We start from the raw sequence: 14,010 nt of genomic DNA, 5'->3' as shown, positions 1-14,010 counted from the left end.
CCAATAGGTTGAGACATCTGAGGCAGCAGTTTAAGGATGTATTACAGGCTAGAATTACAAAGAGATGGGGGCAAGTAAATTGGCTCATTTTGAGTATGGGGAAAGTGTAGGGAAATTGTTAGCCTGGAAGAGCAAGAGAGACCAAGTGCAGAATCATATTAAAGAAATCGAGCTAGACCAGCCGGGGGAAACGACAACAAGCAGCGAGGGTATAGAGAATGCTTTTCAGAAGTTCTTTACCCAACTCTATACAGAAGAGTTAGAGGTAGGGGAGGAAGAGGTAGGAACCTGGTTAGGGAAGGACACAAGAGGAACAGATCTATTTGAACAACCCAATTTCTTCAGGGGAAATAGGTGCAGCTCTGAAGGGAAGTAAGGGAGGGAAAGCTGCAGGTCCAGATGGCATCCCAGTGGAGTTTTATACGGTCCTGGGGGAGGCGATAATACCAGCCATGTCAGAATTGTTTGTAGGGATCCTTGGGAACGGGACCCTACACCGACCTCTTGAAATGAGGCAACCATTACATTGATTCTGAAGCCAGGCAAGGGCCCAGTTAAGTGTGAATCATATAGGCCTATATCATTGTTATACAATGATGACAAATTATTTGCTAAAATACTGGCGGATAGATTAAATGGAGTGGTGATCGGTCTGATACATCCAGACCAGAAAGGTTTTATCAGAGGAAGATTTTTATATGAATTGACCTTCAACTTGGTTGGGGCAATAAATTTGGCTACTACTCACGAAGCCCCTCTAGCTGTTATAACTTTGGATGCAATGAAGGCCTTTGACAGAGTCAATTGGCAGTATCTAAATACGATTCTGAGATTCGGCAATGTAGGTGAAAAATTCTGTAGGGCTACTGGGCAGATTTATAATGCTCCCTCTGCAAGGGTATTGGTGAATGGAAACCTTACAAAGCCCTTTATGATAACCAGAGGTACTAGGCAAGGCTGTTCCCTATTGTTTAATCTGTATATAGAACCTTTTGCTAGGAAAATAAGGCAGGATCCCACAACATCTCCTTTTAGGTGTAACGGATGGGCGAAAAATGTAGCCTTGTATGCGGATGACCTTTTGGTGTACACTGCTGACCTATCAATAGCTCTCCCCGCACTATTGGGTGTAGCAGAGAACTTTGGCAGAGTGTCTGGATATTATGTGAATGCTGGGAAGACAGATAATGTCCTGGAATCAGAAGAAGGAATAAAGGCAAAGAAAGTGAAATGAGATACCTAGGTATAATGATCACACAGGATATTGAGCAACTCTCAGCGATGAACCAAAAAAACTTTTGGGTGATTGCAATAAGTTAATGCAAGGATAGGTACAATATTGGGAAGAGTCAACCTGGTTAAGATGGTGATCTTGCCTAAGTTGAAGTTCCTTCACAAAGCCATCCCACTCCAAATGAACAAAGGATACTTAGATACATTTCAGCAAGCTATAAATTCTTTTGTATGGGCATATAAGGACCCCAGGATTTCCTAGAAAAAGCTGCGTAGGAGGAGAGAGAAGGGAGGCTTCGCGCTGACGGATTTTCAATATTACACATGACATTTCAACTTAAAAACCCGAAGATGCTCTTTGCCTCCCCAGGCTCCACAGCAATTGGTGGTATGTTTAAGGCTATGGTAGGCACTGTGAAAGGGGTAGCAAAGCATTTTCTATACAAATTTGGAGATCCAAAATTCTTCAAAAAGGTAAAATTGAAGTTACTGTGTAATCTCACTAAGAGTTGGTATCAGTTAAGATCAGCAGCGAAGGCTATCTGCTACAGCCAAAATGCCCCCATCTGAGAATCACTGGGAACTCTGGAGTGTTTAAATGATGTATTAGATGTGCCAATCAGGAAGGCTGGCATAGAATCTTGGTTGGGACCTTTTTAGGGAAGGACCCCTACTCTCCTTCGAAGAGCTAAAGGATAAAACAGGGGGGAGCCTGTCCAGATTGAAGTATATTTAGTTGGAAGGCTGGTCACAGAGCACTCGAGTGAATTTGGGATCAGCGAACCCCATGGAAGATAAATTACTTGGAGAATGCTCTAGTCCAAAGAAGGTATCAGTTTGGTACTGGGAAATCTTGGAGGTATTGGACAGTGATTTTAAACCTGCAGAAACTCTTTAGGGAGATAACATGCCCCGGGAACGGGTACAAGTGTGGTGGAAAGCTTCAATGTGCACTTTGAAGTAACAAATCCCGCTCTGTTAAGAAAAAATCATCTATTCTCCAAACATAGAACTTATATATCTCCGGACAAGCTCTCCAGAATGAAGAAAGGAGGAGGGGTAGAATGTGCTAAATGTGGAATGCAGAGTGCAACTGATATTCACATGTTTATGGATTACCCAGCTGTTTATTCTTTCTGGGAAGACATGTGTAAAACCCTCTTGAGTATATTAAGGCGAGAAATCATGGTAAGTCTCCCCTTGATTATACTCTGGCAATCACAGGAATCCGAACTGAGGAGTAGAGACAGGAGGAACCTGCTTTTTTTACTCTATCCTACTGGCTAGAAGAGAAATTTGTCAAAAGTGTGTGGCAGTGTTCCCTGCTTTGCACACAGAGTGGCTTAATACTCTTTTTCGCACGTCAAGAATCGATATAGATGTGGGAGGGTCACAAAAGAAAAAGGAGAAACTGTGGGCACCCCTGGTGAAGTGGAGGAGAAATCAAGGGTGTCAGTAAGGATCAGATATGGATGAAAGACGAAGTCCAATCATTATACGCCTTTTCCCACTCTCCAGCCACGTTTTCTAAGAGAAGGCTGAGTGAGAGAGAATCGGCCTCCCTGGCATAGGTCATCTCCGCATACAAGAGGATGCGAAAGGTCAAGGTATGGTGTTGGCTTGGAGTCTGAGGTGAATGAGGACAGAAAAAAAAAACAGTCTGGTATATGTTGAGAAAAGTAATAAAGACCTCGCTCACCCAGAGGCTTCTCTATTGATTGATTAGTACCCAGATGCCAATTCAATGGAGCATGTGTACATGCCCATCAGCTGCCACACCAAATATTTTCCTCATGAGTATAATGTCCCCAATATATTTAGAATTGTTTGCTACAAAACCATATCCAATCAAAATAACAGACTCACATGTACACTACTGAAATGAATGACATATTTCCCTATACAAATCCACCACTAATCCTTTTTGTGTTCCGGAGTAGCGTGCTACTTGCTGCAAAGCACTTCAATGCCTCATCAGGGGTAGTATGCGCTATATAAATACAATTGCATAACAAGTTGTTACAAAAATGTCTTGGGGGGAGGAGGCCTTCTCGTGAGGTTCAGTGTACTCACAGCCATATTTGATTTCAGTGAGCTGGCACCACTGGGGGGCCACCATCATTATGAAATGGTTCCAGAAAAACTAGCTGCCTGCTGTGCCTGCTCCAGATGGCACATGCTAGGGCATGCTTAGGACCAAAGTCCTCAATACAGTGGCTCAGGTTCTGTGCATCACTAGCGGTACAGGAGAGGTGGAGGGTTAGAGTTCTCTACCTCATCCACGTGCGTCTTACTTTCAAACCCAAGCTGCAAGTGGTCCCCAGTCCTCTAAGGACCACCTCCTCATTGCAAATGGATATCACTTGCTTGCATCAAATAATGCTTTAATGTTGCGTGACTCTTGGTGCTGACACTCCTAAGCAAATTTGACTGTAAGATTGAATTTCAAAGTGGAACTCTCTGTGTCTTAACAGCTTGTGTTGGCAAGACCAAGAGGTGCATCAAGCCCTCTCTGTTGTGACACATTTTTTTATATACTGAATATGGCACCCTTTTGGGTGGCACATTGGTGCGTTTGGTTGATTCTAGCTTAGTGGTGAATTGGCCAAAAAATACAGCGTTCCCATGGGGAACTAGACCATGTGACCCCCCCATCTCCAATACTTGTCCACATGTTCATACCCCTAATTAGATTGTATTATCTTGTCCTGAGGGTGTAGTTCTCCACTGATTTTGTGTGCATATCTTGCACACATTATTGAGATTTTGTAGATGCCTTGTGTGTTTCCTTGTCTGCCTAATGGCTACACTATTTACATTTCAATATGCACCTCGGATGGCTGGGATGCTACTTTGAAACCATATTTACCAAAGATAGAATATTTTACATTAACAGCAAGACTCTGGCAATTCAGAAAACCATAACTATTTCTAAGCTGTAGGTGACTGTAGGTGACATAGGTATGCCCAATGTACCTGGAGGTACTACTCACCCGAGGAGTGTCTCCCGTCTCTTTGCTCTGCTTCTGTTTCTCCTCAATTTTCTGTCTCAGGGTCTTCAGCACGAGCTCCACCACCCCAGGCGAGCACTGGGCCACCTTCCGGACTACGTCATCTGGGACGGAGAAGTTCAGTCGGCTTAAAACTTTCCTGCAAATGGCCAACGTTATTCCAGTAGTTGAAGTACTATGAGTAGTCAGATGCACCAAGGCATTGGGTGTTACCACTTTATAAAGAAGAACCAGGAAGTAATTGATTGCCAATATCACTGAGATGGGTGAACCAGCTATTTCCCAGTACTGGCCTTGACCTGTATCCAGCAATACATAAGAAATTAGCCCATATTGTTTGCTTTACTATTCAATATTGGCAGCAGAGACAGAGAGAACCCCTAGAATTCTTTTCCATGTGGAATTTAGTTAATTTAATAAGAATGTTGGCCTTGTGAGTCTCTTGTTATACTTTAAATATGCTCAAGTATAAATCCAATATAATTTACTGTAGAATTCCTGAATATTCTATGGATAATATCATGTGATAACTGGCAACCATCAAAGTAATGACTTCCAATCGGTGCACTAGGGGTCAATTAGTGACAATAATGCCCTCTAAACCTTTTGTTAATGCCTGGACCTTTAAATGTTTAGTAATCTCTTCCTAAGGCTTCACATCATTAACCTGTTCTGTTCCCTGCGAGCGTGGCTTCCTGACTGGCCTATTGCAGAATTTTTAAATCACAGTAGTGGAAAGAGTCAGCTAGGTATTTAAGTATATAAACTTTTAAAATCGTTTGAGAAGGTTATACCGGTTCTATAAATTTGTGGCCATTTTGGGTTTGTGAAGAACAATATTAATGACTTATGGAGAGTGAAGCAAGACTGTGAGGATGCGCATGGGAGCTGCAGGCCTGCCTTGTTTCAACCAGATACCCTCTGACAATACTCAACAGTGCTGGGTGATGCTTGGTCAGAGCAGAAGGAGATTAAAAAACCCACCAAGTGCAGCCATCTTAGGGAGGGCAAGACTACCGGCCACCATATTATAGTGTATCTCAATGCGGCACAAGAGACGTTCTACATAATGGTGGATGCTTTAATGTATAGCCTGGACAAACTGGAAATAGGCTTGGTGTTGAGCAGGTCGGGTAATGTCGAATATTTCTACCTAGAAATGTAAAAGGTGTGGGATCCGGGGTCATACCTAGGGACTGTCATCACAGAAGCAGGATATTGGCTTAACACACCCTTAAGAAAATAAAGGTTTCTCACTGACCAATATCGAGTCTCGGGAGCCCCACATGTTACTTTCAAAAATCTTTTATATGTCACGTGTGACACCTTCAACCAATCAACAATAACAAGTGCATTTGTAAAGGAACTGTTCACCCCAAAGGGTTACCTAGGTGCTGTTGAAAGATAACATAAGTTCATAGTTAATTAAGTCACTAGTATTAATTTTAATAAGAATCTGAAGGATCAAAGGCGGAATGGGCCAACTGGAATTTGAAACCGTGACCTCTGGGTCAATCAATGATCCCTCAAGTGGTTGCATTAATCCATTGAGCCTTCAGTCTCACTTTGTTTACTAAGCTAATAGTACTTGGCATGAGGGTGCTGGCCTATTCCTACTTTGATAAAAGCAAAACTACACATCCCAGAATGCACAGAGCTGTTGCCTAAAAACTCAAAGTGTGGACATGGGGCCACGTGTCAGCAGCGAGAAGTTTTAAACAGCAAGTCATCTGTGTTTCACAGGCCCAACTCTGCTTCCCACCCACGGGGTCCTTTAAAGTATCAGACTTTACAAATGTAGGCATGTTATTTTCTTATTATGGCAACAAAATCAGCCTGTTCCTTGTGTTTACCTGTTGAGAATGGTCCAGTTGCTGAGTTTCTGTTGCATGGAGTTGGCAGGAACATAATTGTGCATTTCCACAAGTTTTGGAAAGTAATGTTTCACAACCTCTGCAGCCAGCACTGAAATGAAAACAAAAAGTTGTAGCAATATGGATGACTGTGGCTACAAGCTGAAAGGTCTTTATACTCATTCTGTACGGGCATCTGAACTAGAATAAAAGGACAGATGAGAATAAGAACAAGCATTTGCAATGCAATAGGTCTCGCATTTTCTTGAGTTAGAGCTATTGATATTGTAAATTCAGAACTGGACTTTAATTGCCACATAAATTGGTCAACCCTGTCTCATAATTTAATCTTTTCCTGCCATGTTTTGATGGTCACTGGCAGCTACTGACATCAGAAATCACAAGCCATTGAGGAGAGACGAGAAGATGACTGCATTACCTCTGTAAACGTCTGAACAGGAATTGGAAAATAAGGCTGGAAAAGTATTTTATTTTTATTTTAACAGAATGAAAAGTCTTGCAAGCATCCTTACCCCGCATTTCAACAAGCAGAGCAGCCTGAGAAGATTTATGGCCCCAGAAAAGGAGATAAGCAATGCCTTGTGTGCGATGTCCTGAGTGCTGGCAGGGAGGGGCCGTGGAAAGAGAGACTCGAGATGTGATGCGAGGCTAAGCAAGTTTCACATCATTGCTTCTAGGTTTAGCTACATTCAACCAGAAAGGGCATATTGTGGCTTTCATGAGCAGTGAACTAAACGACTGTGTGTTTCTTTTGTAAAATAAGCTTATTTTAGGAGCCAGAGGTAAACGAGGTCAGCACTGGAATAAAGCCAAAACAAATGTCAGCGACATGGGAGAAGATGGGAGGAACGGAATGCTGCAATAAAACGCAGGCAGCTACCAGCCTAAAACACCCACAGTGAAAGGGGAGCACCAAAGAAATAACAAAAATAGTCTGTCACAGCAACAGATAAAGAAACCAAAGTGGAATAATACAGTAATTGGTCACTGCTCTGAAACAGAAAAAGGAGGGAGAAAAAGGCAGAACTGACCACTAGCGAGCAAGAATTTTCAAAGGACACTGCAACCAACAAATGAAGCCATAAGAAGTATACTAAAAGTATACATGAGGTTGAACGCTTACGCTCGACCTAAAAACGAGGGGGGGATATTTACTCACAATCTGTCTTTCTTGATCGATGAGATCACAAGCCAATCTCAAACTAGGAAACCTGTTATTGGAAGCCATATATGTTCTTTGGCTAATTCCCCGCATAAACATTACCACAGAAATATTTAGTTGTTAATGCATATAGGAACAATATCTAAAATGTATTATTAACAACATTAGTGCAGGTTTTGGCACAAAAATAGGAGAAACCTGTTGACAGGTGGGAGTCTTTGTAGAGATAGACATTTAAACATTCTTCAAAACAGGATGTGTGATACCTATGAAATAAACATGTTTGCAGGTGGATGACTAGGCAGAGCTGGTCTGGGAATGGTCTCAAGGTATTTAGCCTGCTTAGAGAGGGATATTTTAGGGGGAAGGACAGTCTTTAAGATTTTATAGCAAATTAACAAGGCCACAAAAATGTGCTTACAACAACAGGGCAGTGGATGCCACAAAAACTGAAATAATTAATTAATAGGTAGGAAACTATGCACAACGTGCTGGGCCATATTGAGCTCGGAAGGGTGTTTCTCTCCTACAGGGAAGGATATTTTTGAAGAAGCAAAGTTCTGGAGATGAACATGTTGGAGATTTTGAACATTATGTACAAAGATGTTTCTGATATCAGGATAGTAACTGAGAAAGAGCCTTTACACCTGTAAATGATTTACTATCAGTTCTGTACTTGAAATTAAGTTTTTAGTAAAAGAAATGGCTGTACGTTTTAGAAATAATGGAAGCTAAGGTACAACATTTTGATGAAGATTCGAGATGATTTTAAATTGCATGTAAAGAAATCTATGAAACTGACCAGACAATGTTATTTTGACTGAGAGTAACCTATGCAATCATGATTCAGCCTCGCTCAGGATAACAGTACATTTTTAATTCCTATAAATGGAAATGGCAAACGTTCCATGTCTGCTGGCACCAGCAATGGTTTTAAGCCAGGGATCTCCAACCTTTTCAGCTACTAATATTAGTGTTGGACACATTAGACAAGATTACAGTAGTGGCCACCCATACAAGATTACCAGCCGTGGTCACCCCAGTGTAAGGTTGGCAGCAGTAATATAAACAAAAGCTTAGTCAGTTTGGAATGCCTCTACAAGCGTAATACATAAGAGCCACATCTGCAATGCCCCCTGGCACCAAGGTCTACTATTGGTAGTAAATCTCCTAGTGTTGCAAGATTTATTATTCAAATATCAACTTTAAATATATTTTTGTGATTTTGGGCTCTGACAATGCACATTTTTTCATATTAAATGCACACTTTTTAACTTTGGACTACATATATTAATTCAAGCAAACAAAAGCTTCTAAATTATTAGGCTGCACTGCACACAGGAGAGCTGCTTGCAGGTAGTTGGAAAGCTACAAGCAGCTCGTGAGCTACTCATTGGAGAGGTGTGTTCCAAGCTACGCTTGAGGCTCCTTGTGTGCCATTAGATACTAGGGGGTGCTAGCTATAAAGGAATATCAGATTTAGAAGGGATGCATACTAAATAATTCTTTGCTATCATAAGGCCAGGTTGAAACTGATTTCAGTTCAGTAAGAGCAGGCATGAGATTGGGGAGCAGATCAAGTAAGAGGCAAAAAGACCACAAATGTGATGTCGAGTATCTCACGGGTAGTACATTACCTCAGGATCTTTGTCAATAAAGTATTATGCCTGTCCTGATACAGACAATGTTCGTGATAAATGGAATTATACTAAGGACCAAGTAACACCAACTAAGAGCTGGAATTCCAATAGATGAGGCCAAAAGATAAAGTACAGAGCAGTGATTTATTTGTAAATAAAAAGGTGCCGGTGCTCAAAGCTCTCCTGTTAAACACGCGGCTGCTGCAATTAAAAGTGCGAGCACATAATACTGAGGCAGCGTAATCCTGAAGCCACCTCGGGCATCTTCAGTCCAATTATAACCACTCCTTGCCCCTTCAGCTCACTCTGTCAGCTTCCTGCTTTTCCCCTTTCTGATGCTTTTTAGTTTTTCTCTCCCTCCGTCTTTCCCACGTGTCTTTTGCTCGCAGTTAACGCTTGAGACAGAAAACTAAGCGCCGGCCCTCGGGAATAAGTGACGGTGCTCAGCACCGGAAAGAACAAGCACAAATTAAGCACTGGTACAGAGGCAGTAGGACTTTGAAAAACCATGAATGTGAACCGAGAATTTAATAGATATTTAGGGGTGGGCGAAGAATTCTGCTCCGCTGGCGGAGTTCGTGGAGTTTTCCCCACTCTGTGTTCTGAGTTCCGAAAAACTCTGTGAAGTGATGCAGAGCTGAGTTTTTTCTCTCGCTCGCCAATGTTAAGTTGGTGAGAAAAAGAAATCGCTAAGCTGGTGAGCGAGATTTCTGAATGCGAGCATTCTCGGTAGGCTGCAAACGCTCGAAATGAGAAAGCTGCTGCTCACGTTGAGGAAGCTGCGCTTGAGAAGAAAATCTACTCGAGCAGCAGAAAGAAGGTAGCGCCCTCTGGTGCCCAGCTTGGTGCCATTTGTGCTGATTTTACAGTGCAAGACAAACTTCTAGTACTGAAAATCAGCGCAACTTAGTCAAACTCAGCTGCTTGCGGAACTCCGCGTAGCATGGCAGAGTTTTTTCAGCACTTTGCGGAGTCCTGTGTAGCTCTGCGAACTTCGCCCAGGCCTAGAGATATTGGCTAAACAGGAAGAGGTAGTTCTGAAGTGGAGGGTGTGAGCCACTAAGCCCAGTTTGGTTGCTCAGTGCACTAATGCATCCACTGCAGTAATCAATGTTTGATCACATAGTCACAGGTATGAATCCCATTGGTTCCACTAAGCCTGTTATCCTCACCTCATGAGGTCATTAAAATGAGTTGGGGAACAGTATACATCTGTTGGTTCAGTGCTTCATGGTATTGGCCTGCACATACTATCTCATTTGTGGTCTTTTTGTGTGTTACATTGGTCACATGTTCCTCGAAGATAGTTATTATTCATGTTCTCCTCTTGGTCTGGATCATCTCTTTAAAAAAAAAAATATATATAATATTTAAAAAAAATCCAAAGGCACGCAATATGTCCAGGTAAACCACACACACACAGCACCACATAAATAGGATCAGGTTTCACACATGTTATCAACCACACAAATATTTTGTTATGCTTACACTTCAAAACAAACATTGCCAAAGCTAGTAGGTCTGGCGTTGGCTGCCGAGCAAATGGCTTTGCCAAAGTTTATTCCATATGAATGGGTTGGGTAAAGCATTGAAAGAGAGCTGCCTGTGCCGGCACATGTATATGCATGGGCACACAAGGGCAGCAATCTCTGCTTGAATGAAGATGGCTGCCACCTGCAGTACAGAGCGATGTGCCACACTGCTACCAGCTGTGGGGCCTGGATGAGTGTCTGGGGCAGCTGCTGTGCTCTCAAAGTGTTTCAAAAATGTTTAAAAAGGCAAAGAATGCTTGTTTGCGAAAAGAACTCAGTGGTCTGCCAGATGCTAGCACGGAAAGGAACTATTTTTGTGTGGATGACGACACTGTGCTTAGGGCCAATGCTGTCACTGACACAAAGGGGAACCGATGGATGAAGTGGGCAGACCCATTGTTCCATGCTGTATGCTGTGTTGGGCGGAAGACCAATGAGTGAAAAGGGCTTACTGCAGGGCCCCCTCCCTTATGTGTGCATTTTCATAGGAAATGTTTTGGAAAACAACATGTCATGGCTAACGCCAGATATAAAAAGAACTAGAAATGTTTTTTTAATTTATCAAAACAACCATTGTTTTTAAATGATGGGTATCATAATTCAACCTGATTCTGAAACACATCCAGTCAATTCTAAAGTGAGAGATTAGTGGCTGGCATCCAAGGTCAGTAGATCTGGCACTGGCTGCCAGCTTTTAGTTTTTGTCAGTGCTTGTTTGTTTTTTTTAAACGTTATTGCTGGGGAAGCTGCTGATCCCTCGGCAATCACAAACAAAACAAGCAATTTCAATGCAACGGGTCTCGCATTTGTTCGAGTTAGAGCTATTAGCGTTGTAAAGCAAAAAAACACAGCGCCATCGCGCTGCGTGGAAAATAAACAGATAAAGTAGTCCGGACTCCAGGCTGAAAACATCGAGCCTCGAATGTTTTCAGTAGTTTACTGGTGCTGTGTAGCTGGGCTAAACACCGGAAAAGGCATGACGTATGCATGCCTTTCACAAATGAAAGCAAGCGGATTTTAAAAGGCAAGCCCACGAACCAATGTAAGGGGCTGACGTGGCATGGGCGTGGTTTGAAGCCCAAAGAGAGATTACAGAATGGACGGAGCGCTTTGTGCTCGCCTATAACAAATGACTTAAAGTGATAATATTTTCTGCCTCAAGAATCCCACTTTCTCTTAGTAGTCCCTGGCACTTAAGGGACCTCCAGCAATGCTGGCCCGAAGGATACTGGCACAGGAACGTCGTCTTTCTAATGGATCTTAAAAGGCTTCTGTTTTCATTAACTTTGCTTTATACGCTTTTTGTGGCTAGTTTCTGTATATTGATATAGTAGTTCGTAGACACTACATCCCAAAGGTTTTACAGACAGTTGGCAACTCTGTACACTTGCGATCACTTATTGAGTGTGAGAAATAATTGCAAAATGAATTTTCCTAATTAAGTATTTTCTTACTTAAGAGGACAAACTGCAAATATTGTGTAATGCTAAGACTGAGCCAGAAGTATCCCGGAGGAACATTGCAGAACTGGTTAAACTGCAGAAGAGTGGGTTTCACTCATCCCAGGAGGCTGGCACTGTACACTCTTCCAGGGTTTAGTAACAAGAAGATGCAGCCATTGCTGCTTTCAGCCGCTTGAAGTCAGGGTCCCACGTGTGGTGCTGCTATGTAAACAAGCACTGGCAATGCCAGCAGATATGCCTTTTGTACAAGAGTGATGCACTTTGAATGTGTGAAAGAGACAGAATCAAGTATTTTGTTTTTTTTGTTTTATTTCATGGACACAGAGTTTAATCTGAATCTGTGGTACTTGTGGTGTAAATGCTGATATTTTCGTCCTTAAGAATAATTTTATATATAGGTAAGATGCATAGTACTTACAACTAGAAGGAACAAAACAGATAATTCATTTTTTTTCCTTCAGTAAGGAATAAAGTATGAAATATGCTTGTAATAATTAATTTCAATCTAAGCTTACTTTATATAGTCCGCCTACTACCTTTTTATCGAGAACATGCATTCATGCCCTGCTGTGTAATAACATAGCACGCATGGGAATATCAGGAAAGTAGTCAAATGGAGGGAATGTAGTTTGAAAACATTAGTTTTTAAATATGTTTGTTCTTGCTACATTGATATGGTGCAGGCCACAGCGGTGCTTTGAGTGGGCAGTTACTCTGGGGTACTGAGTACACGCTGTTCATTGATTTGAAAAGGAGAAAACCAGCACTTTCCATCAGAGGTGCAGTACTTCTAATTGAAGAGTAACAGCATCTTTCTACAATAAACAGGTACTCTGGCATGGTGTGTATCTGCTTCACAGTACCCCATAATCCAAGCACTGTGCTCGAAGCTGAATGGCATTGAAGTGTATTCTAATCTAGCTAAATAAATAGAAGTTATATCTGCAAATCATGTAAGTGTGTTCTATTTTTCGTAAACTCAGAGTCCCATATGAAAGACTTCATACAAATATTTGGTGCCACGTAAACAGGACGACAGGGGAGGTGACCGCAGTTGAATTTAGAAAAGCTCCAGCCTTCCCTAAATGATTAAAATGTAAAAAATGTCATATGTGTTTGTGAGTTTAATACAAAATTTCATAATTTGTATATTTGTTTGATGAATGCTTGCTTCTGTATTTTTGTGTATTGTTTTGTTGTTCAACTCATCCAAACTGCTTAGGCCGGGCTCCCCAGATTCCAATAATGACTCCCTAAGGGGGTGCCTGGACTCTGATCATAATGCAGTTGGGATTCCCGGATTCCAGTACGAGTTAAGTTGAGGTCCACAGAAGTCACATGGTTACCAACCACTGTCCTGCAGTGCATTGCACTGTGGTGAGTTTGTGCCTCAGAATGCAGTGCAAAGCGATAGCTTACACTCCCTTAAGTGCAGCGTGACGTGGTCAATTAGTCACCATTAATGGCCAGTACCTGGTGGTTGCGTAGTACTCCTGTGATACAGTAGACTAAGGTGTGTCGGTGTCTTTAGGGTCTGATGCAATGTAGTATCTCAGTGTCACTACAATACAGTTGAGTGCAATTGGTATGTGTCCCTAGGATTCAGTATAGTATGGTGGGTGGTATATCTGACATGTAATGCCTTGTGGTGGAGTGGTGTTCCTATGACGTAGTGAATCATGGTAGGGGTAACATCCTTAGGATAGGGTGCAGTGTGGTGAGTGAATGTCCCTCAGTGAAGTGGTGTGTGTAGGAAAGTACCATCTTGCCTGGCATGTTACCCCCATGTTTCACTGTATATATGTTGTTTTAGTTGTATGTGTCACTGGGACCCTGCCAGCCAGGGTCCCAGTGCTCATAAGTGTGCCTGAATGTGTTACCTGTGTTATGACTAACTGTCTCACTGAGGCTCTGCTAACCAGAACCTCAGTGGTTATGCTCTCTCATTTCTTTCCAAATTGTCACTAACAGGCTACTGACCAATTTTACCAATTTACATTGGCTTATTGGAACACCCTTATAATTCCCTAGTATATGGTACTGAGGTACCCAGGGTATTGGGGTTCCAGGAGATCCCTATGGGCTGCAGCATTTC

At 42.1% G+C, this 14,010-nt stretch overlaps 1 protein-coding gene across 1 annotated transcript in view; it reads right to left on the bottom strand.

Annotated features, from left to right (window-relative positions):
* Nucleotides 1-14,010, bottom strand: part of SPEF1 (sperm flagellar 1) — a 97,389-nt gene that overhangs the window by 46,327 nt on the left and 37,052 nt on the right. Inside the window, exons 2-3 of the mRNA XM_069205180.1 lie at nucleotides 6,098-6,209; nucleotides 4,227-4,383 (exon numbers count right to left, since the gene is read on the bottom strand). Coding sequence (XP_069061281.1) covers nucleotides 4,227-4,383; nucleotides 6,098-6,209 — 269 coding nt within the window. The remainder of the gene's footprint in view (nucleotides 1-4,226; nucleotides 4,384-6,097; nucleotides 6,210-14,010) is intronic.

The sequence above is a fragment of the Pleurodeles waltl genome, chromosome 1_2, assembly GCF_031143425.1.
Source record: "Pleurodeles waltl isolate 20211129_DDA chromosome 1_2, aPleWal1.hap1.20221129, whole genome shotgun sequence".
In the NCBI taxonomy this organism is placed as follows: domain Eukaryota; kingdom Metazoa; phylum Chordata; class Amphibia; order Caudata; family Salamandridae; genus Pleurodeles; species Pleurodeles waltl.
This window is presented reverse-complemented; position numbering and strand designations above follow the sequence as displayed.